At 38.9% G+C, this 26187-nt stretch overlaps 2 protein-coding genes across 5 annotated transcripts in view; one reads left to right on the forward strand and one right to left on the reverse strand.

Annotated features, from left to right (window-relative positions):
- Nucleotides 1-8563, forward strand: part of DAW1 (dynein assembly factor with WD repeats 1) — a 48627-nt gene extending 40064 nt beyond the window's left edge. The window contains exons 9-13 of the mRNA XM_014602801.3: nucleotides 3518-3620; nucleotides 5299-5413; nucleotides 6208-6284; nucleotides 7653-7815; nucleotides 8461-8563. Coding sequence (XP_014458287.2) covers nucleotides 3518-3620; nucleotides 5299-5413; nucleotides 6208-6284; nucleotides 7653-7815; nucleotides 8461-8495 — 493 coding nt within the window. The 3' untranslated portion in view covers nucleotides 8496-8563. The remainder of the gene's footprint in view (nucleotides 1-3517; nucleotides 3621-5298; nucleotides 5414-6207; nucleotides 6285-7652; nucleotides 7816-8460) is intronic.
- A 6966-nt stretch (nucleotides 8564-15529) lies between these two features.
- SPHKAP (SPHK1 interactor, AKAP domain containing) overlaps nucleotides 15530-26187 on the reverse strand; it is a 133322-nt gene continuing 122664 nt past the window's right edge. For 3 of the 4 annotated variants that reach the window (XM_019491809.2, XM_019491808.2, XM_019491807.2), the window contains exons 8-12: nucleotides 23305-23484; nucleotides 22448-22534; nucleotides 20496-20548; nucleotides 20217-20401; nucleotides 15530-17766 (exon numbers count right to left, since the gene is read on the reverse strand). In XM_019491809.2, the coding sequence (XP_019347354.1) occupies nucleotides 17623-17766; nucleotides 20217-20401; nucleotides 20496-20548; nucleotides 22448-22534; nucleotides 23305-23484 (649 nt within the window). In that variant the 3' untranslated portion in view covers nucleotides 15530-17622. The remainder of the gene's footprint in view (nucleotides 17767-20216; nucleotides 20402-20495; nucleotides 20549-22447; nucleotides 22535-23304; nucleotides 23485-26187) is intronic. The other variant, XM_019491811.2, reaches the window with a different exon arrangement.

Here is a 26187-nt window from a genome sequence, read left to right on the forward strand (position 1 = left end):
ATTGTCTCAGGGGAGTGGGGAGTTTGATTTCACTCACTGTAAGAGTGGCCACGCCGCTTCTGGAGCTCCCGCGGCTTTTGCTGGCAGCTCTGCTCCCCGGCCAGCGCTCGCAAAAGGGGGAAAAGGTATGGCTAAACAGGGAGCGCGGCTGGACAGGGGGTGCACCAGTGCTCTCAGGGGATGCACGTACACCCCCGTGAACCGCCTACGCATTGCCCCTGCTGGTTATATTGTTTTCACAAGTCCTAGTTTATTCAGCGGAAGACTCCATACAAATGACATTCTAAATCACTTGATTATAGTAGATAATGTAATTTATTTTTTATTGTTGCTATGAAGACTTCATTACATTTTCATGAGGGATTTCTTTCCATGTGAAACAAGGCAGAATCTCTCTGAAATCAGCTTGTGAAGGGAGTAGTAATAAACTGGGTGATATAACACTGCAACCCTAAAGGTAGCCCTGCTGAGAAAGAAAATAGTGTGCATGTGATCGATGTTTTTGGCCTGATCCTGAAACACTAAGAATTATGCCACTGTGCCTCACAGGATCTCAGCAGATCAGTAGATTGAGTCCCTGGATGGTAATTTTATTATTTTATTCCTTTTATTATTGAAGATATTTGTATTTTGTAATGGATCTTTCTTTCAGCTTCTTCTTGTCTGATCCTGCAGTGAAGTCAGAGTCTTTGGATTTTAATGTTGCATTGTTTTTCTACAGAAATGATTGCGATGTTACAGATTCAGCACTGTGACTTCACTTCAGGATCACATTACAGATGGACTGGTAAGGAGGAAGCTCTTGTTTAAACAACAATAACTCTGGTAATTAGCAGTGTTGGAAAAAATAAAAAAATGAAAGTCCATTTGTTTAGTTTGATATGCATTAAAATTTTCCCCAGTATAGAAATCACTTATGAGCTTGTTGACTCTTGACATGTTCATGAAAGATGTTTTCCAGCTGGATGTATCAGTGATTCTTGGCATGTTGATTATAAAGGAATATCATAAGTAGAAAGCAACCGCACAAAATGGAGTGGGAACCAGCAGTGAAACTGCTAAGAAGTGACTAATAAGTAACTATAGGCTAATGTTAACTGCTGAAATAAGCATGCTTGTGTAGTAGATTAAGGACATATCTCCTTTGAATACAGAAGTACTAGAAAGTGACATGATCACAGACATTAGAGGTAATCAGTAGTACCCAGTAGTGTCCATGGAACTTGTAGTAGCAATAGTAACCTGCTTTACATTCTGTATGGGTTACAATCGGTAGAGGGCAGCATAGCCATGCCAGGATTTAGGGCAGTGGTGCACTATAAATGAAGGAAAGAAACACTTAAAATACTATTTTAGCTGATACAATAATTCACTGTGAAAAATAACCCCCACTAATTTGACCTCATTTTCTGTCCACTAAAATTCATCTGTGGCTTGTAATTTTTTTCTTAGTCATTTTCTTTTAATTTGCACTAGATACTTTGTGTGGTTTCTTTTTTTCTTTTTTTAATTCCATCAAATGTAATTAACCGCATTCTGTGGAGAACAGATTTGGTACTTGACGTTCTAAATTTCAGTTTTATTGGCTGCTTGTGATTTGATATCAGTGTTACATGTTATTTGATTCTGTTATCTGACTGGCTAAGCACATACTTTATTATCGTTAGGAAAGCTTGAGAGGACACCTTGACTTTGAATCTCTCTAAAAGTTAGATAGACACAAGATAGATAAACAAGATGAAGGAATTTCAGAAAACCTTAACATTTTATAGATGAGTCAAAAGATGAAAATTTTCATTTTGTTAAAAAATCGTTTTCATCAGGAGTGTTTCAGTAAGGACAATTTTCAGCCAACTCTAGTCTTAGTTGAAAATGATACATTTTGTATGTTGTCTCATTTAATTGCCTGTAATTGGGGGTCATGAGAGACTATGAGGTAGTATCTCATCCTGTGAGATGCATCATATACGGTGTGACAGTTAAACAAAGTTCACTGTCCATGGGCCTTTGCACCAGTAAGAGTTGGCTACTCTAATGGTCATGGAAAGTAAGCACAACAGAGGTGTGCATATAACTGAATTCAAATGAGATAGTTTTTGTGTTGCTTCCATAACTCTAATTACCATATAGATTTTTAAAATTTAATCAGTGACTGGTTAGTTTCAGTGATATGTTCCAAACACTGTAATTTATTAAGTATATTGGCTTATTACTTTTCCATCTGATTGGGGCACATAGACGTTTGAACAAAGACTTAATCTTCCTCTGCCTTTGTAAACCTGGGTTTCTATCCTTTTGTGGGATTTTAGGTTCTGTTATAATATGACAATAGTACTGATGGCCAAGTAATAAATTCACAGAGCCAAAATGCTCCTCACCGTTTAGTTAGTATAAAAAGGTCAACTCAATAACAACAAAGCAGGAAACACGTAATTAGAAAATAGAGTAATTCTTTAAAGAGACACTAAGGTAATAGCTTTATTTGTTGTTGTTACACTAAACAAATATAATGTTCAGTTACTCAGAAGATTTGCTGTCGTGAATGTTTCATTTAGCATATACATTAATTAAGGTCCTTCTATTTCTGGTCTAGCCACTGAAAAACAAGTATTCTGGATTACACAGATTCACTCTGTTGCTTGTCTGGTCATTAACTTGATTACTAGTTAAACCTGTAGCTGTATAATGTGATATATATCTTAATTTGTAGGCTCTTCAATATGTTTGTCAATTAATCTTGTCTTGGTTCTAGTGCTTTATAGCACGTTAATTTAGAGCAGGCATCAGTGGTTAATTATTCAGCGTCCCAGCTAAATCTGCTTGAAGCATTTAACAAAACTAGTGTTGCTGGTTTTGTACGTTTGTTCAGATAATAAATCCTGAATTTAACATGATCTGGGCCACTATAATAATGTGGACTCTTTATTTGCATTGCCATATGATCCTGATCCGACCTTCATTACTCTGGCAAAACTGTTGGATTTTAATGGAGATTTTGTGTAGAATTGGGAATATGATTTGATAATTTTGATGTTAGAATTGATTCAGGGCCTTCTAGATTTGTATTTAGTTTTGTTGGTAGCTCATCTGAAGAGAAGTACTGTACATTTATTTTGTTTATTTAGAAGCATACTAATAAATTATAATTTTCCTCTGGTGGCTCTGAGGAGTTATTTCTAAAATGATTTCTAGTAACATGAAAGTAGATAGTAGGAAACTCCAAAGAGAAGCCAGTATGAAAGGAACTTCATCCCATTATCCCCCCCCATCACTTTTGGGTTGAGAGAAGAAACGCATGTTGATATACCACTCGTATGTTAAACCAACCTTACTGACTTCTGGACGTAGTCAGCCAAATCTTGCTCCCTCAGCACTAATACTCTCAATGATATTAGTGGATGAGGCAGGAAGGGCTTTAGCCATTAATTATATTGTCTTCCCAACTATAACATGTACTTCTATTTTACTATCACTTTACCAGCAACCGCGCAACTAAATTTTAGTTCTCTTTTGTTAGGAAGTTGCATACTTTAATAGGTCATCGAGCAGAGATCAGCAGTGCACAGTTCAACTGGGACTGTTCCCTAATTGTTACTGGATCAATGGACAAAACATGCATGGTAAGAATTAGAGCTGTACCAAATGCCTTCTGTCTATTGCTGCCCAGGTCCTACAGCAAATAATCTATTGTTGGGTTTCATTTATGATGAATACTTTTAAAGTTTGTTGTGTGTTTCAGAAAAGCATTGTAACCTATTCAGAATCATTTTGCATACTGCACATTTTGCCTGTCTAATGATTTATAATGGTTACTCATTGCAGCTGAACTAGAAGATAGGATTTGAGTGCTGTTACAGCTAATTTGTTGAAATAAGTATAAATAAGAGAGGACAGACATTAGTGTGGTCTGACCATGGATTCTGACTCAGAAGAGCTATTATCTCCTTCTGGGTGTGCTGCAAACTTCCTTGATAACCTTGGGTAGGACAGATTTTCTAAAGAGATGCCCAAAATCCATGTGGCCTGGGAACTTCTTTTGTGTTGATGCTACCTGCACTTTGGCAGAAGAATTGGAGGAAGTTCCACAAAAGAAGGTTATAGGACTTCCTTGCTCTGTGACTTTTTTGTGAGGTGTCATGATTTGGTCCATACTGATCACAACACTACAGTGAAACAATGATCTTTACACTGCATTTAATCCCGTGGGGTGTTTTTTTTCTGAGTAACATTGCTTTTTTGTTTCCTAATTCCATGGAGCTCATAGACTTGGTGCAGAGATGAACTCAGTTATATTAACTTAAAAATTCTCCACATCATCTTCAGCACATTGTGCATTACCTACCTTGAAAATAACATTTCTCTTGACTAGCTTTAAATAGCTGCAGCTTTTCCCTCGCTTTTTTAGATTACATTAATAGGATGTAGAATTTCTGATACAGATCTGTTTTATCCCTGCATCCCTATGACTTTGACAGTGTGATTTCCACTGAAGCTTACTCAGCTTCTTGATTTAGAAATATGCATTCCTTGCAAATGAGCAACATTAATTAATTAGTACTGTAATCTAGTACCATCAATTTGGCTCTTATTCTGAAGAATAAAACATCAGTTGTTAGACCTGAATGCCCTGTTCATTTCAGTAGAGAATTCTGCTTAAATAATGGTATTCCCAAACATATTGGGTGTTTATAGATGTGGTCCAGGAGGCATCTCTGAGAGCTGCTCTAATTAAAGCACCCAGAGCATCATGTGTATCAGTGTCTCTGCGCTGAAAAATGGTGGCGGGGGTGCTTTAACTAAAGATCATCGAACAAGCTTTAGTTAAAGCACCCCCACCACCATTTTTCAGTGCAGCGATGCTGATGCACATTACGCTGAAGTCTGCTGGGTCACAGTATTTACCATGCTCCAGCAGACTCGATTAGGTGTGCTCCAACATGCTTTAATTACAGGGCATTAGAGCAGTCTCCCTGCACATGTATAGGTGCCTGTTAAGATTAAAACAAAGCAAAAAAAAAAATTAGACTTCTAATGATATTTTTGTTTTGCTTTGAGCTAAGCCGGTACATTTTCCTTCCTATTCGTTTATATATCTGGGTGAATATCATAGTGATAGGTTTCTTAATATATTTACATTCTCTCAGGCACCAAGGCAGTGCATATATATATGCAGCAGTCATGGTACTGATTGATTACATGCATATCAAGCAACTTAGTCAAAATAAATGGCAAGATTACTATTGATGGCATGTAATTATTTGGATAGGTTTTCATTTATTGCTTTTTATCCTTATGCAGCTTTGGAATGCGGTGACTGGGACACGTGTGGCTACTTTAACAGGCCATGATGATGAAGTATTAGATGTCTGTTTTGATTATGCAGGCCAGCGTATTGCAACTGCTTCTGCTGATGGTAGGTGACTTGATCAGGGCTGGACTGCCTTCACATGCTGGTAGTTAAGAAAAATTGAGAGCAGTTTTTCTGCCCTAGGGTGATTTCTGGAGTGGAAGAAGATGATTTTGTTTCATTTCTGGTACTTGAGGGTTTTGTAGGCATATTATTTTTCAAAATATTAATTTTCAATGTTAAAGTATCCCAATACCCAAAAGATTTTTCCCATAATACATATTAATGAAGTCATGTGATGCTTCATACTTCTTGGTTGTACTGATTTGCCCATTCCATTGAAATAGTTGATGTTTATCATTTGGACCATTTGCTAGCTTGTACTTTTGCTCGTGTTTTATCCAGAGTGCAAATGGCTTGGTCAAACTGTGGGTGTAAATTTAGAGGTTGCGCAATCAAAGGCAGTAAAAAGCCAACATTTTTCTACTAGGTCATGGGGTTTTTTTTACTTGTGTATATGGGAAATTTGTGGTGATTTAAAATGTCAGTGTGCACTACAAATTGGTAAATAATGACTTCTTAGTAGTAACTATTGCTTGGATGAACCTTGAAAACATGATAGAAGTCATTGGGTTTCCTTGTGTAAGGAAAAAAAATGATTCATGTTCACATGTGCAGCATTGGACCTTAAGTTAGTTATTTATACTTCAGAACAACTTCTGTTTCCATTAGTGTGAATGTCAAGATTCTTATTAAATTAAATAGATTGAGTATGAGGCCCTTCATTCTTGTAAAAGTAACCACTTATGAAAACCCCAAACCCTAACAATTACAGATGACCCCCTCTTCTACTCCTACAGGATCAGCAAGAGTTTACAATGCAGAAACAAAAAAATGCATTGCAAAACTGGAAGGTCATGGAGGAGAAATTTCAAAAGTGAGTTGTGGGGTGATTTATGCCTATCTATATTATTTCCAAATGATGTGCTAACCATTAATTGTTAGGTGTCCCAAAAAAATGATAAATGTAAGCATTGCTCAGATTTTTTGGGGTGGGGGGAGGGAAGGATTGGTAGGGTGCTTTTGACAAGTTCTTATTTAGAATATTACCTTCTGAGATTTTGGTACTTTATCCTATTCTCTTTTACACCTTACTTAGTATAGTACTATAACTTAAATCTTATGTTTGATACAGTAACTTGTACCCATTCATTTATCTGAATAAATTCAGTTATCTGAATGGGTTATCAGCCGAAGCTTTCCAAAGCAGGTAGAATTACTGAGGAATGTACAGTATTAACATCCCTCAGTGAGAGAATGCTAGATTCAGGAGGGATAGTTTTATCTGAGCTAATATAATCTATAAAGTACATCTTCCAGGCTCACCTCAGGCTTACTGACTGAGGGCTTGCTGCATGGTAAAATTAAAGCTGGATAGAAAACAGCTATAGAGTTGTTATACATTTTCAAGCACTAACTTTGTAGCTGGTTGACTTTTTTTATATCTGGATAGTCATTTTTATGGTATGTTAATTGCTTTGTACATGTGGTTGGTCTAAATCGATTGCATGATTTAATCAGTTAGTTGCCTAATATATGTAACATAGCAGGGGGCTGAGGGATATTTCCACAGGCATATGCTTAACGAAGGAACCAGCCAGTGATATCCTCATGGTCTTCAGTTCTGGAATGAATTTCTTTATCTGGGAGCTGGAGTTTGCTGGGCATGTTAAAAGACTGATCTGTTTTTACGCAGTACTTTGTGTGGGAGGATGGATGTGAGAATTCAGAGAATTTACTGTTTTGCAGGTTGATTATGAGGTGGGGGTGGGCAACAGGATATGTTGGATATCATTCCTCATCAATAATTCAGCAACAGTCTGTGTAATGAAAACGTTAAATTAATAATAAACTTGATGCAGTAAGGCTACTTTTATGATTATACGTGCTGGGAATTAAAATATGTAAGCAAACTGTCAACATACATTTAAGAAAGCAAAAAGCCAGCCAAAGTAAATTGCTGGGAATTGAGATTTAACAGAGAACTACCCTATTATTGTATGGCTGTGGCATACAAATAAATTATGCAGTAGCAGAGCAGTCATTATTTTTGGGGCTTAATATCTGAAGTTTGGATCTTGATATTGGATTTACAGGGAGCTCCAGATACAAAGGTCTGCTTGTGTGAATCCAGCAGCAGACTACATCAGGGATTGCAAAACTAACCACTAGGCCGTGCTCCCTGACACCTATACAGGCTGAAGTACTAAATGATGACATAGTCTTGCATTTTTTTTTTTTAAAGATCTGCTTCAATCCTCAAGGGAGTCATGTTCTAACAGCCAGCTCTGATAAAACGGCTCGACTTTGGGACCCCAGTACAGGACAGTGCATTCAGATATTAGAGGGACACACTGATGAGATATTCTCATGTGCTTTCAACTACAAAGGCAATATAATTATTACAGGTAACTAATGTTTGACATCTAGAAGTGAGACTGTTTTTATTTTTTTAAAACTTTATGTTAGAGCTTGAAAAGTGGGCTGAGACTGTTTCATAGTAGTGACCCTGAGCACATAGCATAACCAAGGTTGAATGAAATGCTCACTTAGGATATATGGCTTATTGTCATACTGTTGCAATCTAAACTTAAATGTAGTTTTGGAGAAAGCGTTAGGACTGAACCCTTGTACCTGCTGTATCAGCATGTATACCCACAAACCAACTGAATCACCCCAGTTCTCATACTGAATGTGCAGTGAGGAGATACTAGATAGGCAGGATACAGAAAGCTTCTGAAAAAGGGCTGCGTACCCCTATATATCTGGACCCGGGCTCTGTGCAGGCTCTGTCCATCCTCAAACAAATAAAGCTGAGGCACAAATAGTGACTTTGCAATGATTTGGCTGAAATGTCCACTTAGGCTGCAGGGATGAGTGCAGAAATGCAGCATACCTCCACTGTCTCTTCACAGGTTGGAGCTGGAGGGGCTGGAGGATTTTGCATACCAGCTACTTGTGTGGGTTGCACACAGTAACTATGATTTTGATATTAACAAAGACATAAATGGGAAGGGGAAAAATAATCCCTCATAATGTGTATTTATTACTAGGGAGCAAGGATAACACCTGTCGGATATGGCGCTGACTGAAGATGAGGTATGACTGATTGGCTAGAAGCTTTGATGAGCATCAGGAGTTTCTTGAAACCAATAATCAGCAACTCTTTCAGAATCTGTTTTCCTTCAGTCTTTTTCTGCCAGGTTTCAGCCTTGCTAAAGGAGGCAAATTACCTGAACTTTTGACAGGTCCAACCCTTAGGACTGCTGAAGTCAGCTAATTATCTGAAAGACACCACTACTAGCACTAATATAGAAGGTTTAGGTGCATGTTTTCATATGTCAGTGTTTGTTTTCCTTGTAACACTTTTAATAAAAAATAGAATCATGATTCTACAAAATGTGTCTAAGATGTCATTTACGCATCTTCGAGTGTTTCTATATTACATTAATGCTTTTGTTTGATAAAAAAGCTTAAGTAGAGAATTTGTGGAATCTCCATCCCGAAAAATTTTCAAGAGCAGGCTGGACAGACACTTGGCTGGGATGGTTTATTCAGAGATGATCCTACCTTGGACTAGATGATCTTGTGACGTCCCTTCCAGGCCTGCTTTCCTATGATCCTAAAATGTCAATTTGTATTCATTGTAATGTGATTTTTTTTTCTATCTTGGAAGAAAATCCTTTATGACCTTAGTTGTTTCTAAGCTGTGTTGCTGCTACTAAATATGAAACTTTATTCTTTTTAAATTAAAAAAAAAGGTATTTTTAATTTATTCTCCCCCTTTTCAGCTAATGAGGTATTATAACCCCTGAGCCATGGGCAACTGGTGCTGGTGCTGCATTAGAGATCTGCAATCTCTTGTGTTGTCTGCCTATCCCCTCCCTACCCCACCTTCCTCCAAGCAGAGCAGCTGGAATATCTTTTTTTCACAGAAGGGCAAGGCAAGTGAAAGGAGCAGAGGCCAGCCTAGACAGTCCTAGCATCAATGGTGGAACCTGTGAAGAAGTAAGGAAGGCATCAAATAGGTAGTGAAATGAGAGGGGTGTTTAAAGTGTCTCTGTATGAAGTGGAAGAATCAATTGGGAAGAGGTGTGTGCATGTGTGTGTTGCATTTGGTTGGTATTTTTAATCCTACATAGGGTATCTATAAGCATAAATTAGACGTGTGCAAATCAATGAACAGAACTGCCTGTGGTTTGTTGGGCAAATACTGTTTTCAGGAGATGCTCTCTTGTGGAAATATTGGGTAATATAACTTACGTAATTAAAGAAATCTGTTGCTGAATAGGATTACTGACATAGATGTTGAAGTCATGCCTAGAAAATCTACTTTTGCAAACTCTTCATGCATAAATCCCTTTGATATCTAAGATGTACCTCTAGTACAGGATTTGCAGGATTGGATGTATAATCAGATGGATGAGATAAGTAGCTGCTAATTAAGAGAAACTGAGGAAAACAGTTTAAAGCAAATTATACAGATGTCATCAAATAGTTAACCCCCAGGTTTGATCTCCCATGAAGCTGTCATACAGTGGGAAAAACTCCTTGGCACTGTAACTAAACAGTAATTCTTGCTTAATCTTTCATCCTGCATTTTCTCCTGCTGTTATTTTTCTTTACTGTTCTTTTTCCCCTACCATACATGAGAGATTCCACAAATTGCATGTCTTCAGAGGCTTTTGCATTTCAGGTCTTGTCCTATTTCTATGGCAAAACTCTGTCAATTGTGGTCTCATAGCTTGAGTATTGAACTGGGAATTGGGACAGCTGAGTTTTCTTTCTAACTTTGCCTTAGTTTTGCTGTGTGACCATGGGCAAGTTTATTGAAAGTTTATTGCTTTATTGAAGGCTGAGAGAGGGATGGGGAAGAGATTTGTCTTACTACTACAGGCTTTTAGGCCCAGGCAGTTCTTACACAGTACATGGTCCCAAAACCATGTGCTTCTGCACCAAAAAAGGTTTAGGAGACAAAATCCTGATTGTCCTGACATTTCTTCTCTCAGTAGCATAGTAAAGCTTGCTCCTCATGGAAGTAACAGGAGGTCTGGCCTTAGAAAGTGCTGACTTGCCCAGTATCTGTAAGGTTCTTCTCCTGGGGGTCAGAACTATCCAGTGGATGCTCTGTTCTAGCCATCACAGGCTTGTTGGTCCCTCACGATTCTCTTTGGCTCCATGTCACTGAGGAGCTCAGGGCAGTGGCAATGCGTAGGGGGTGTACAGGGGTGCACGTGCACCCCCTGAGAGCACCAGTGCACCCCCTGAGTGGCCACACTTGCTGCTTAGGCAATGGGCAGGGGGGGCAGGTGGGAGTGCCGATGCCCCCCCTGCAATCACTGGCCAGGGAGTGGAGTGCCATGGCACTCCCAGAAGCAGCTGCTGCCACAGCAATTGGCCATCTCATGATCGGCCATGGGGGGGATGCCTGCACCCCATCAGTGAGATTCAGTGGCCCCCTCTGGTCGTTTACTGGTCTCTGGTGGGGGTATGTGTTCCCCTCCCCCCTTTAATGCAGCACCAGTTGCCCATGGCTCAGGGGTTATAATACCTCATTAGCTGTAAAGGGGGAGAATATTGACTAGACACTTGTCAGTCCACCTACATTTAAAGTGGAAGAGTTGCTCCCCATCTGCAATCCTATTAATCTCTTGAGGGTATTTGGTGGGGCCAGATAGCTTAAGTGTCTCCTGATGAACATATTTCATTGGACTAAAATAGTCAATTTTTTAAACATTGCTGCCTGCTCCATGTTAAAACTGGCAATAGACCCCTTCCCAAAGTACTGCTTCCCTCTGGCTTCCAAATGTTGCAAGGCAGCTCATTTAACTATGTCCAGGTGTTCTTGACCCATGCAGCCAGGCAGTAATTCAAGGGCATACATTTAGAAAAACAAGGACTCTAGAGCTTTCCCAATAGCTGCAGAGCCAAGGCAGTATCTTCATCCTGAACAATAGAATGGTGTGTGTATATACATGTGTAAGAGGGAGTAGATGATAAGGAGGGCATATAGAGAGTCAGATTCATGGGACACCTATACTTCAGCCCTACAAATTCCACACAGCTACAGCAAAGAGATTTCTCTTCACATTATTCTCCAACTCAAATTTTCCTTCCCTCAAAAGCAACCAAAGTACATCAACCTGGGCATTCTCATTTTGGGGGTACTGAGACTTTTAATGAAGGGATGGGAGGTCCATTCCAATTTACCTTTTCCTTTGTTGTTCCCACAACTTTCTCCACTGTCTTTGTCTCCTCTGCAGCTCGTTGGGGCACAGTGGCTGCAAAATCCAGTGTCTTCACTACAAATCATTTTAATTAGCTTGGTAGACCAGCTGTCTCATATAACTGTTTATCCTGCTTAAATGTTAACAACTTTACAGCTACAATTCAAATTCTTTTCTAAGGGTCTATTCCCAATTATAATACTGTTCAGAGGACTGGGTCTGAAAAATTTAAACCAGTAGCTTTATGTTTGCTTATAGTTGCCAAATGTTGAATACAACCATGAGTAGTGGCTTGGTTTTGAATTAAATGTCTTCCTGTTCTGGTCAGCAGCTGTGTGTACACTGTCCATCTAAGACGGAGATGATTTCTGTTTATAAAATAGCTCACATGAGCTGTATTCATTTCAGCATTTCTCCTGACATTCTGAAAGTGTGAATACATGATTCGTGGTTACATTTCTTTTTGGTATGTCACCCAAGCCTGTATTAAGGCCATGAGACATAAACAAGCTGTATCTGCAGGAAAATCACTCTCTAGCAAATGGACATGTCCTGAATTTAACTGAATGAATGTGGGTGGAGGACAGGAATTTATACTGTTGAAAATAGTAAAATGTAACCAGTTTTGATTAATACATCAAAGCTATTATGCGAGGATAATCTTTGATGTTAGCACAAGGAATGAACAAGATTTAAGTTATCAAAAACTAACGACAATAAACATAAAATCAGTTCCTGTATATACTGAAAATTTAAATTCTTACACTTCCAATGCGGCACCAAGATCTGGCATATTAAACAAAAGTACGTGCTTAATTTTGACACCATTGCTGACTTGAATAATTAGTACTATAGTCATACAAATGTGGGCTAGCTTTGCATTTCAGAGAATCTTTTTGCAGGTCAGATCCTGTCTGGTCATTATGTATGTGTGCAATAAAGTGAATAGAAAGGTCTAAGAAATCTCTGTCCCCTTTCCACAGACCCCATGCAAAGGGAAGGCAGAACCACACTCTGGATCTGTGGTGCTTTCAGAGTGCAGGTGTTGGTTCTTACTTAAAGTTGTATGCAGTATGAAGGTCTCACTTCTGGTGTATTTCAGTAATACTCATTACATTTTAAATGGACTGTAATATTCTGATAACTCAAGTCAGTCAGGCCCAGCCTTTGGTGTGTGCAGTGTTTGAGCAAATTAAGTAAGCTCACCTGGGCTTTTCTGTACTCATAGAACAATGACAATTACAAACTTGCCTTAACTCCTTGCATTTTTCCTCAGCTGGGTGAAAAGTAGGGTGCAGTTGGGATTATGCTGGGTCAGATACTGAAATACCAAAGTGCTGAACTCTCTTCTATTTCAGTGGAGGTGCAGGTGCTTGGTATTTCGGAATGAGGCTCCATATCACGTAAATAAAAGCCTGAAACAAAGCCACAGCTTTCGTAATGGCAATGAAATCAACCCATCCTTAAAGGAACCTTTTATATAGCTAGCTATTTTATTTGCTTTGATGTCCTATAATTACAGCGCATTGGAGCACTTTGATTAATCAAATCTGCTGGAACATGGCAATTACTGTGCTTCAGCAGCCTCCTGCATCTCGTGTACAGGTTTCCCTCGCTTTATGCAGTTTCTGCATGTGCGAATTCGCTCTTATGCCATGACCCTTTTTATACCAAAAATTTGTTATATGCAATGTAAATACACTCTTATGCGATTGGTGTGGTGGAAGCCCACAGTCAGCTGCTTTGTGCGGTGCATTGTGGGAGTGACGTGCACCAAGCTATAGTCTCCTGTATGGATCTGTGCTCCTCGCTCATTGTCTGCGATATGCTTCTATAGTTGCCCATCCCCATTATGGCTTCTAACTATCCCGCTACCTTATCTCCTACCCCTCTCCCTGGTACATCAGTGAAGCCTTCACCACCCACTGTTTAAACGAACTAAACATTCACTGCCACCGCTTTTGGGTACCGTCTTGTCTTGTAAAAGTGGTAGAAATGGGTCTGGGGGTCAGTACAGTCGAGGTCTTGAAATGTATCCCTATTTGTTACATTGGGAGCCACTCTAATTAAAGCGCTGTTCTGCTTATTAAAGCACTGCTCCACTAATTAAAGCACTGCTCCGAGCCAATTTAAGCCTCTGAGCCACTCTAATTAAAGCGCTGCTTCCCCCTGAAGCATGTGTAAAAGTGCCTTTAGATCAAGGGCGGGCAATTATTTTGGGTGGAGGGCTGCTTACTGAGTTTTGGCAAGTCATTGAGGGCCTCATGGGTAGCCCCACCCCTTGAAAGGTGTCCCACCCTCTGGTCGCAATCTGGGGACCGGAAGTCCTACCCCCTAACCCCTGACCTTTGCCACCAGAAATCCCTCCCCTTGCCCCCTGGAATTGTTCCTTTCAGCAAGGGGTTTTGCCATCTCTGAACCAGAAAAATACAAAATTATATACTAAAAATCAAACATTACTACAACGTTCATTAATTTCATGTCAAAAAATATTTTTGTCCTGATTTACATGTGTTTGTATAGTGTACATACAGGTGATAGTATAATATCTTAAAATGAAGTCTCACTCTTGTATATTGTGGGAGAGTATGGGGAATATGGGGGGTGGATATATGTTTGTGGGTATGTGGAGTGTGTGGGAGGGTGTGTGTGTGATTTGTGGGGGGTGGATAGGTGTGGAGGGGATGTGTGGGTGGGTATGGGTTTTGTGGGGGGCTATGCATGTGTTGGGGGAGGGTTGTGGCTTGTGTGGAGGGGGGGGCGGGGTTTGCCCACAGTCTGCTCCTCTCTCTCTCCCTGCCATGGCAGGCAGAGCCCTCACCAGCGCTTCTGGAAGCCTGGCCTCTGCAGTCCTGTCACTCCTGGCCCTGGGGCACTGGTGAGGATCTCGTGCTCCTGCTTGCTGCCACTTGCCCCATCTGCCACTGCTGCCCTTCTCCTGCCACTTCCCTGTCCCACTGTCATCCCCTTCTCCCCCCACCCTTCCCTCCAGCTGCTCCGGCACCACATTCCCGACACTGCAGCTGGGAACCATGTGATGCTGGAGTGGGGGGGGGGTGCACGGGGGGAGTGGGGAGATGGCTGCAGCAGGCAGGGCAAAAGAAGCAGTGAGTGGCTGCCGTGGCTGTTTAGTTCAGCCACCAGCTTCCCTTGGGTCCTACTGTCCCTGGCTCGTGTCATCTTTGGCAGGTAGCCCGGGCATATAAATATTAATTTTCTAATTTTTTTAAGGGCCCCACAGGCTGGATTGAATGGGTTGGTGGGCTGGATCCGGCCCACTCCTGCCTTAGATACTGTTACTGGGTTCTACAGACCCCGTTTCAGACTGCTGTGGAGCCTTAGTATAGGCAGAACTGCCTGGTGTTTCACCAGAAGGCATCCTCCTGCAGCAGGACAGTGCCCTCTCATGTAATGCAAGGATTCAGGCTTAGTGCTGATTCACTTTCTTATGACATTATAAGAAATTATGGCATTTCTTTCTCTTACATTACATATCCACAAGTCTGACCCTGTTCTGGCTTCTGATAAAATCTAATCACCTACCTAGAGTTTTAAAAAGAGAACTACAAATAGATATAATTAATAGGTTCTAAGGCGCTGAACAACTGCAAATCTAAAGAGTCTCATGTCACTGTGAGCTAAAGGTAATTCGTTTCTTTGAAAAGAAAGGCACAAAAATAAAGCTAGGAGCTTGACCCCATGAAGTGAGCATCCCTAACTCTAACTGACTTTTTGTTGTAAAAGGCTCTGTGCCAAATATTGCATTCCACAGAGGAAGCTTTGTGTGGACCCAGTGACCATCACGAATGCTGTGTAGTTGGTCAAATAAAATGCATCATACAGTTAGTTTGCAATAAAACGCATCTGTAACTTTTAGGAAGGTAAAGAGGCCACATGTTGTAACATAAATTTATTTCTGAATAGTTTGCGACAATAAGAACTACTGTACAGAAGTAACTTCATCACACTGTTACAACTCAGTCAAGTTATTTGTGCTTTTTAGGATAAGTAAATATTTATTCTATCACAGCAAAATGTTTGCATACTGACAACTAATGGTATTTGGTCTAAAAATAAATAAATTTTTCTATTTATTAGATCAAACAAAGTACTTTCAGTCTGGAATACTCAGCAGTTTTGTTATTAACATTCAGTTTCTTGGAGGTACTGAATACCCATAACTTCCATTGATGTCCACAGGAGTTGTGGGTATCTAGCACTTCCCAGGAACAGGTCCAAAAGCTGTCCATTCACATTTAGTGTACGTAGTAAACTCCCTTTTATACTGACAGTAAAGTGACATTCACTGTACTGTGTGTACTGCAGAGTAGATGCAGAGTTAGCCATGTAACTTTTTATCACATACAGACGTTGATACACTGACAATCTTTTCTTTAACAAAGGAGTGTGAGAGCACATGCAAGTGTGGAAATGAATTTAATGTTAATATATTATGGCTCTTTTGTTATAATTTATTTAAAACTATTTCAAAATCTTCAAAAATACTTAGTGCAAAAGGATAATTTCCCAGGACATATTATGGAAGCATATACTGTGATAAGGAAAATAAACGTTCTCTTATATATTTTCTCAGGGAAACGCAAGCAGAATTTCTTATAGTATTTTATTTAGGGAAAAATGAAATGTGGTGTTTTTTTTCAAATAAGTAAATCACAATATATATGAAGTTCTTTATTATAAGTTCTTTTTCCTTTGAATTTGAAACCAATGTCTTTGGCAGATTCAAGAGAGAGTATAGTTAAATGCATAAAACTAACTGATCATTTGAGCTGCAAGATATTGTAGTTAGATCTTATCAAATAGTTATATAAATGTTTTCATAACATGAGCTATCCTATTTCATCCAAACATTTACATCCAAAATGAGTGGTTCAATCCAAATGTAAATATACATTTATTTAGCAATAATACTTTATTCTTGTAAATACTAACAACAAAACTATATGTATAATGTATATTTATGACAACACCGTCTAGTTTCTTCAGGCCGATTTTCTTCTTAACCCATTTATTTAAGTTAGATTAAGATTTAAATAAAATAATATGCTCTTATAGTGCTTTTTCTAAAGATCATAGAGCACTTTACCTAAAAAAGTTACTATTAGTACCCCCTTTTTATAGCTAAGGAAACTGAGGCACGGAGGTGAAGTAAATCTCCCAAGGTCATATGGCAGGTAAGTGGCAGAGCTGGGAAAAGAACCTAGATCTCCTGATTCACAAGTCAGCGCTCCCTCCACTGGCCTGTGCTGCCTCTGAATAAAATGAAAAGGTCTCAGAATGTTTTTAAAGAGCAATATTTTGTGTGTCTGGATTTCATTTCCTTTAGAATAAAACAATTATGGAAAAGCTTGGAAAGCAAATAAACATCTCTCAGAAGAAAATTAAATGCATTAACAGAAATCTTTTTTTTAATCATCTACCTGTAAGAGATATAAGACCTCCAAGTTTTCTGCCCCTTTTGTAGGTTGCTGGGATTTGAAAAAATAATTATATAGATTTCTATATTATGTATCTAGAGACACATTCTCCTAAGCATTTGGAAAACAACAGTATTCTTATAGTTAAACTGTACAAACAGTGTTTTAAAAATGAACGTTGAGTCTATAATTCCACTGCAGTTGATTAAATTAACCAAAGGATATTAACAGAATATTCGATTACAGAAATATGTCCTGTTTTCATCCAGTCATTTTATAGTCTATTCATTTAAAAGGCATAATTCTTCCTTAGTACAGTACATTCTAAAACACAACACGTCTACAGTCCCTCACATGATGTAACAGTATAAGTACACCTTGATTTCACTTGGCTCAGTGTACACCTGTGGAATGGACCTGTATTGTGCCAGTTGAGTTTGTATATTTGTGCTCATTTTATGTACTGATTTCTGAAAATTAGAGCGTTACACAAACCACGGCCACTTAAGCGGGACTTAAAAAGAAAATGCTGAGAACATTAACAGGTTCCTTATCCCAATTCGAGAAGCCAGTCAAAGAGGCTTGGTGTCAACTCTCTGCTTTCCTCATGTAGCTTGCAGTATTGAACCACTGCATGAAAGATATCACCCACTTTCCAGGACTTCTGGTGAACTAACTGCACAACATCTAGAAACTAAATAAAAATGATATACTTAGGGATTTGTTCAGTGAGTTTTCTTAAGTAGCTTTCATTAAATGCACACAAACCATTCTACAGAGTGTTTGTCAGCATGATAAAAATCACGGCCCCACTGTGCATAACAAATAGCACTGAAATAAGTTTGATTCTATCTATTTATAAAACACAGATCTGAAATCCATTTTCATTTGGCTGTTTTGAATTTTGCATTTCAATTCAAAGACCCCACATAATCTACAAGATCCAGATTGTGATCTCAGTGACACTAATTAAATCAATAGTAACTCCTGTGTAATCAAGTTAGTCCCTGCAATGTAACTTAGACTGTAAGCCCGAGAACGAAATGCAACCATCAGAATAATGGTATTGTAAAAGTTGAGAATTGAGAGCGCCAACATGAAGAGCTTATATTTGAAGTAAAATATATTTGTTCATTACCATCGTCACTGGTCTTGTTATGTTGCATTTCATTTAGTCTTGAACAGCTGGAAAATCCTACATTGTGTCCACTTTTGTACTTAATAATGGGCTTCATAATGTCATGCATCTGGTCCCATCCTTTCTTTGGCTTGGAAATGAAAATCAAAGCTTTTCATTTCCTTGAGTTTCACAATCAATAACTAATTAGGTTCCTCTATATACAGCCTCCAGTTTTAAACCACATGAGAAAATACTGCATATCTGCAGCTAGGGTAGCTGTTTGCCATTTTTATGCTGCACCCTAAACTTTTAATATGTATTTTAATACTATTTAATAGGTGTGCAATCTCCAGAAGCAGCATTGTAGGCAGGATATGCTTCATTATTCTTCAGTGCATTTTAGCAATTGAATTAACTTCGCAAAAGCAGATGGGTAAAGCTGACAGCTGCTTTTTAATAAGATGCAATTTGGACAGTTGCTGCTGAATGCATTTTAAATTATGTTTATGATTCCCAAATGCATGTACTCAAGAAATACCAAACAATATCTCTGGTACATAAAATGATCTAATTATAGAAATTATTTTAAAAGTCCAAAATATTGAAGTCAATAATTTTTCTTCATTAATATATTTAAATACTCTGACACTTTCATTAGCCTCATGACTTAATGGAGTTTGTCACTCTCCATGGAAAATGGACAGTGTGAAATGGTAATCTGTGAGCAGCTCCAACCCCTTAGTATAAGGAACAACTCCACTGTACCTGAGGGGTACAGTTTTTGAGGGGATTTGGGGCTTCCATGTTGATCTCGGTGATTTGGTGGCTTGAAATAACATTACAGTTGCATTTAAAAGGTCTTTGAAATCTGCATGCTTCTCCATTGGAGCTATGCTTTCAAAACAATGGGTAGTAGGGTAAGTAAGGTTTGATTAGTAGTAAAGGGCCCAGTTCTACATGCCCTACCACCATTTTGCTATTCTGTTTGGCACGAATTCCTGATGTCCATGAGACTTCACAGAACCCTTCAGTAAGCCTCATTTCTGAAGTGACAGATTTGCCATTGCAAAACTGGTTCAGTTGGCAATGCTGACTCTAGTAATACAATGGTGACTCTAAGTTTTAACTCGGGTGCCCTGGTGGACAGCCTGCTGATAATAAGTTAACAGATATATTAGCATAGTTTATTTTGCAAAATAAGCAATATAAGAGTCACACTAAGAGTCTTCACAGAACACTTCCCTGCATATTTGAGCACGGTGGATCAAATTCTTCAGTACACTGGAGCCCTGTATACCAATTCCACCAGCCCAAGGATAGTCTGAAGTCAATACAACTGGTCACAGTAGAAATCTTTGAGTGTAAGAGCTGCCACGGACCATTCAGGGCATCACTGTGTTCCAACTATTCTCCAGTACAGGAATCTTTGGGCAGCACAGCAAACTCAAAACAAGTGAGATTTCTAACTTGTATTGGGGGCTGAAGCAGAGAAAGGGGGCCAGAACAGGCCCATGTCAAATTCTGCTCCTGCTGTCATTAACATCAGAGGGGTTGAGGTTCTGCCAAACAAGTTTAACTGGGCCCTAAGCAGTAAGTAAGACTTTGTTGGTATACTGGAGTGATCAATTACCAATCTGTTAAACTCCACATAACATTTGACATTACCCTGTTTGTTAAGGTCTTTTTGACTAATACTGTCTCAATTTAAGCAGCTGTCCCTGATATGGCCGATGTCAGGAGGTGCATTCTAATTGCTGGAGAATATTTGGTTGTTTTTGAAGTAGTGTGATTTTCATTAGTGATTATTCATTTGTGCAGCTGCTGTTGTGCACTCAAACTAATGGGGCATTTAAATAATCTCAACTCATCTCTAGTAGACGGCAGCGCTACTACTATTCTAGCAAAGATCTGTTGCTGTCAAATCTACTCTTAAGACCATTTCAGTGACTTCAATACAATCAAATTTGTTTAAAAGCTTTTGAGCTTAAAAAACACTGTCTATGCCCAGGAAAGGAAAATACTACCTTTTCAATCCTATTTTCCTGAGATTTCTTGAAGTAGATGGTTGGGATTCCAAGTTCAGAGGCAGCTATCCACTGAAGTGTTGCTCTGAGCTCTGCATCAGGGCACTCTGGCTCCAGATCAAAGTTGATCACTAATAGATCCTTTTGACAATTGGATGTCCCCACTGACAGCCCAGAGGTGCTTTCTGAAACACAGTCATGATGGCATTACTTTTATTAACCTCAAATACTCTATGGCAAGTCAGATGCCAATGCTACAGGTGAAACAGTTCAGCTTACCCTCTGTGTTCTCTGGCTGTTCTTTAAGGAACATTTTTTCTTCTATTAATTCACTTAAAAACAAACAAAAAACAAGAAAACCTGTTAGTAATATTTTGGAACAGTAAAAGCATAGTTTAATGCAAGGTGAGGTAGCATATTTATCTTATAATGCACAATTTGAATCTAAAATATTACAAAGATGATAAAATATATAAATGGAAAAGATACAGCAGGGTACTGTATCTCATAATAGTCCCATCAGGGACAGCCTTGAGACACTACACAATGCTACTACAAGAGTACAGTGAACTGTTTTCAGTGTATAAGCTACATCACCCTTCTTTAAGGTTGACAGTGTATCTTTATGGTTGATAGTTGTGTTATCTTGATGGGAAACTGCAAGCCCTGTGATTCGGTGAAGTACTGTACTTTCTATGTGCGTACCTTTCGATGTTGCATTCTGCTGTAATTGCTTTCTTGTACTCTCTCTGTCTGTCATAGCTGGATGTAATAATAATGCATTAGTACCTCCAGCTGCTATTTTCTAGCATTTTAGTTCTTCTCTAATAACTGGATTATATTAAAATAATCCAAACATCTCAAGCAAGCTATACTTTGTATGTTGCACTATAGCAGACAAACTCCAGTACAGTGTCAGAGATCTGCTTTTTCCTGCCCTCCTTTTCTGAGAAGTAAGGCCATGCACATCTACATACTGCAGAAGGCTGTCAATCTGGTAATGATGCTATTGATTTTTCTAGTGTTCCTAGAGGTTTAGCAACCACTCACTACATAAACTTCCATTTTCTCATCAATCAAGGAGAGTTAAACATTGGAGACTTTGGCTGCTATTGTGGAAGAACAGTATTATCTGCCCTTTGGGCCCCTGCAGACTGTAAATGGCATGATGGAATCTGAAGGTGTAACTATGGGTTCTTGCATCAGATCCCATTGTGCTATATGGCTGGTGCAGGGAGATCCTGGGACTGACAGTTAACAAGCTTGGCTGTTGGGGAAACACACCATGAGCTCCCTGGCTGGGAGCCCTCATCATCTGGACTCTGAGAGATGTTGGGTTGAAGTGTCTGCATGGAGCAGCCAGCACTCCATGGTGTTGAGGGAATGGAATACATGTTTTATTAAGGCTAGCAATCACAGCTGCAACAAAATATTTATGACTCTATAGAAATATCAGTGTCCAGTGTGTTTATCAAAAAGGTTAGAATTTCTGATAGCAAGAGAAGCTAGTGCTGCAGTATGGTGTCCCTGAGATAAAGATAGGCTACAAACCATTAATGGGTTGTTGGGGGTCGGGTTGAAGGGGAGGTGGTCACAGTGACTTTGCACTGTACCATGTTTTCAGCATGATGTACAGTATACTTACTTCCATGGGTGCCACTGCATCACACCATCTACTAGCAGGTCATACCATGTTTCAGGGTACCAGAATCTTTAGGCAGGTACTTGCACATCTCTCTCATTTTATTCCTATTGAGCAAGGTTGGTAGAAACATGCCCAGAGACGGCAGACAAGGAGTATCTTGGGGCAAATGATCACTTTTTTTAAAAGAAGCTCGGTGTTTCTCTTTCTTCAACTTAAATTGGCTCTATTGTACTTAATCTTACAACTGTTACAGTAAGCCTTGTTACAGTAATAGTTGCAAAGTTTTCTAGCGAGGAGTGCCGACCCAAGGGGAAGTGGATATCTCAGTTTCACCTTTTAAGCAAAGCACATGGTGGCTATGCAGCTCCTTGAGACATCCACGTGGAACAGCTTTACTATAGGCTGATATTGCCAGTCTGCAGGAAGATATCTGCATGTACATTTATTGAAGATTAACAACTGCTGAGGCAGCAGCTTAGAAGCATGGTTATTAGGGGTTTGGCACATACTGTATGATATAAATTATTTTCAGCTGACATTAGAATAGTACTTCTAAATACCAGACTTCATTTTAGTAGCTACTTACTTAATCATGGGAGAAGATGGCATGTTTTCCTGATAAATTTCCAGGTCCATAATGCCAAGACTGCTAGTTGTACTGCTGTTGCCATTGCTGACAAAGCAAAAGTTTAAATATCAGTGTCAACCTCCACCCCTACATGTGTCCATACATTTTCTAATATGCAAGGAAAAGTGAATGGGCTCCCCCCCTGGAATTCAGAGCTATAGCTTTGACCCCAGATTCTACAAAATCAGGGCATGCAACTCCAATCATGCTCAACAAATGATTCCCAAGAAAAAGGGCACTGATACGTTTAAAATAATATGAGACTTTTCATAAATTATTCCTGGATGAGTCATGCATCTACTGATGCTGTGATATGAAAAAAAAAGATGGACTCAATTTTTTTTGTTAATAGTTTATGCAGTGATATGTGAATTTTAATCCAACTCCTAGCCTTTAATAGGAAAAACAAACTGCATGAGTTCTTGTACAGGATGACTAGCAAGTGGTTAGAGATGTCCTGGACACACCTGCAGAGATTCAGATACCGCTGAACGTGGTGTTTTAAGGCAAGATATTTGACTTCCTGTCTTACTGTTTACCTGCTAGGGAAAGCCATGCCCATACGATAAGCAACTGTTTTAGTGTAGTAATCAAACCGTCTGAATACTGTAGGAAATCTGATGGAACCTACAGATACGGTGGCAACCTCTTATATTCCTAGCCAGTATGAAAGACAGAGATTTCAACTAAAGCCACTGTTTTCATCAAGGGCAATAGCATTTAGAAGTTCTCTCTGGCTACACTGCAAGAATTAAATTTTTACTCTCAGCTTGTCTGGAATAATAATACATCAAACACTGACAGAAATCAGGTACCTCATGGATCTCTCACTGAGTTGTAAGTAGCTACTCGTATCATCAGGATTATCCTCATCATTCACTAGCTGAGACCAGCTGCCCATGCTTTCATCACTGCTGCTGAGAGGGTTTGGGAATTCTTCAGCTGTTTTTGTTTCCACTACAGTTTCAGCATCTGTTCCAGTCCTAGTACTAATGCTGGCAAGGTTAAAAAGCAAGGCATTACTGAGATGTTAAGTATATAACACAAGCAAACCTAAGCTAGAATCTTTAATTTTCAGGTAATGTTGAGCTGCGTCTTATTGTTCTTGATTTTCAAACAAGCCAGAGCAGGAAGGTATTTTAGGCAGATTCAGATTTGCATTTGTCTATGGTGGGATACCTGTACAACATTATTTTATCCTCACATCAGTGTAGATTCAGGTTATGTTCCTCATAGAGTGCTGAATCACAGCAGTGCAAACTCGTGGGAGATCAGAATCAAGCCCTCAGCTTGTGGACAAAATGAAGATAAGTACATGGAATAACATTCCATTTAAAAAGTCCTTTTACTAGTCCTGTAAATACAAACACAAAACAAACTGGGTCTTTCAATTTGTTGGGAATAACATTTCTCCAAAAAATTTTGTTTAGGCTACAAATCAAAGTCACATTTGTCTCACGATAAACCATTTTATTCCAGGATGAAGTATAATCATTCAGGGTAAAAACAAATGTTGCATTTGATTCAGTTCTGGCTAATCCCAATCAAAACCTAGGACTGGCATAGCCCTTTATACATGCAGTTTGACTCTGGAATGAATGGCAATTAACTTGATTTGGCCACAATTATTCCAGGAAAAAGTGTTATCTTGGATATTCCACAGGTACTTGAAGTGGAAATATGGATTTGTACATCTGCAGGATCCCAGGATAAAAGGCTTTTTCCTGGGATAAATCTGATGTCTGTTTTTACCCTCAGACATCCATGTCCACTGTCCCGAGATAAATCCTGAAATGTTCCTGGAATAAGAAGTACTAACAGTTTATCCTGGGACACTGCAAAGTGCATCTGAGTGGTTATCCCAAGATTGCATTACTGAATCCATTCTGCCACTCACTGAACCCTGATTAAGAGGACGATGGGTGTACACGCCTATCGCGGGATATTTCTGTTCTGAGATGAATACAAGCACAGCTTGTCAAGGGACAAATGCAACGTCTGTTCCAAGCCATGCAGAAGGAACTGCCATATTACAGAATGCACGGTACTGTATTATAGCATGATGAAATTCTCTAATTATAAATTAGCTATTTAAACCCACATGTGTAAATATGTGCTTGTCTGGCTAGAGAAGCAAGAGGATGAAATTTACACTATGCATTGCCCGAGATATACTCTTTGAATGCCCTTACATTCCTTTTAATAAGTCTTAGTACTTATACAATATAGAATGTTATACTTTCAAAGCACTGTATAAATATTATGATTTTTTCATTATTTTCAGAATTTTAAAAATTTCTTAATGTATAAAAAGTGATACTTTTTTAGTTTAACTTTAACTTTAAAACAAATCCTTTTTAAACAACAAAGTGTACAATACAGATACAGATTGAATCTACATTTAGGTCAAATAAAAATCTGTGGAAAGTAATACTAGTATGATAAAAATCAATATAAACATATTTCAATGTGAAATTATATCAAATTTAAGGTTAAATATGGATCCCATTTCATCTTAAATAGCTCTACAGGACCCTTAACTGGAAAATTAATGTTTTAATCTGATATTTACATTCATATCCCTAAACCTATCTGACACTGAAAGTGCAGAAGCATTGTGCAAAGCCATCTTATGAGTTCTAACTACTGACTGCTACTACACAAACATTCTCTTATATGTTTGCCAACATAAATTGTTCTGAATTGTTTAAAACAGAACATCTCGCTTACATAAACCAAATGTAGCTATAGTTTTGCTCAGTAGTGCAGTCCTCAACTTTTGAACAAAACTTGGCCATTTCAAAACCACATGCAAATCCCTACAACGTTCAACCTTCAAGGCAGTATTGTTTCTATTTACAGGAAATTAGTACAATAAAATTAACAACAACAGCTTTCATAATGAAGGACCACGAAGTGCTTAACTTCCTATTTATAAACAAATCTCATTGAAATCCAGCCAGCTCTTTTTTTGGACAGTGATTGATTGTATGAAGCACAGAGACAGGTGAAGGGAAAATTCTACCATGGACTGTATTACAGCTACCTCTGGAGCATGCCTAGGAAACACCTTCTTTCCCAATAGGATGCCTGTGTATATCCAGAATCAAATTTAATTTCTTTAGTCACATGAACTGTTGCTGCTTTAACTCCTGTCTGCTCTGAATAGCTAACATGCCTTAGAAAGTATGCACATTAGATTAACAGGGCAAACATTTTGTCTTTGCTTGCACCTGTGTAACTCTAATAAAAGAGTATGTGGTCGTATAGGTGTTGCTGATTAGAAAAAACTAACACAATGACTCCAGGAACGGAACTGAGGTGTAACTAAATTGAACTACAGGTACATTCTAATTGCTGCCTCTTTTCATTTTCTAACCTAGTGCTCAGTCTTTCTTCTCACTTTGTCTAATGCGGTGGTTCTCAACCTTTTTTGGACTCCAGGCACCCCTCACTGGACTCAAGGCCCTCCTCTATAACTTTTGTGAATTAAGTGATACCCAATTTCAAAACTAATGTATATATTACAGTGCTTACCTCCTTGAAGAGGAGCTGGGCAGTGGGTATAGAGGATTGCTCAGAGGCAAGTACAAGCCTGAACCCTGGCACCTTGGTTGATAATTGCTGGACTACTGCTATGCTACCACTTTTCCAGAGTGTAACCAATAGATTTGGATAAGATGCCTAGCCTTGTGGCC

The sequence above is a fragment of the Alligator mississippiensis genome, chromosome 7, assembly GCF_030867095.1.
Source record: "Alligator mississippiensis isolate rAllMis1 chromosome 7, rAllMis1, whole genome shotgun sequence".
NCBI classification, from domain to species: domain Eukaryota; kingdom Metazoa; phylum Chordata; order Crocodylia; family Alligatoridae; genus Alligator; species Alligator mississippiensis.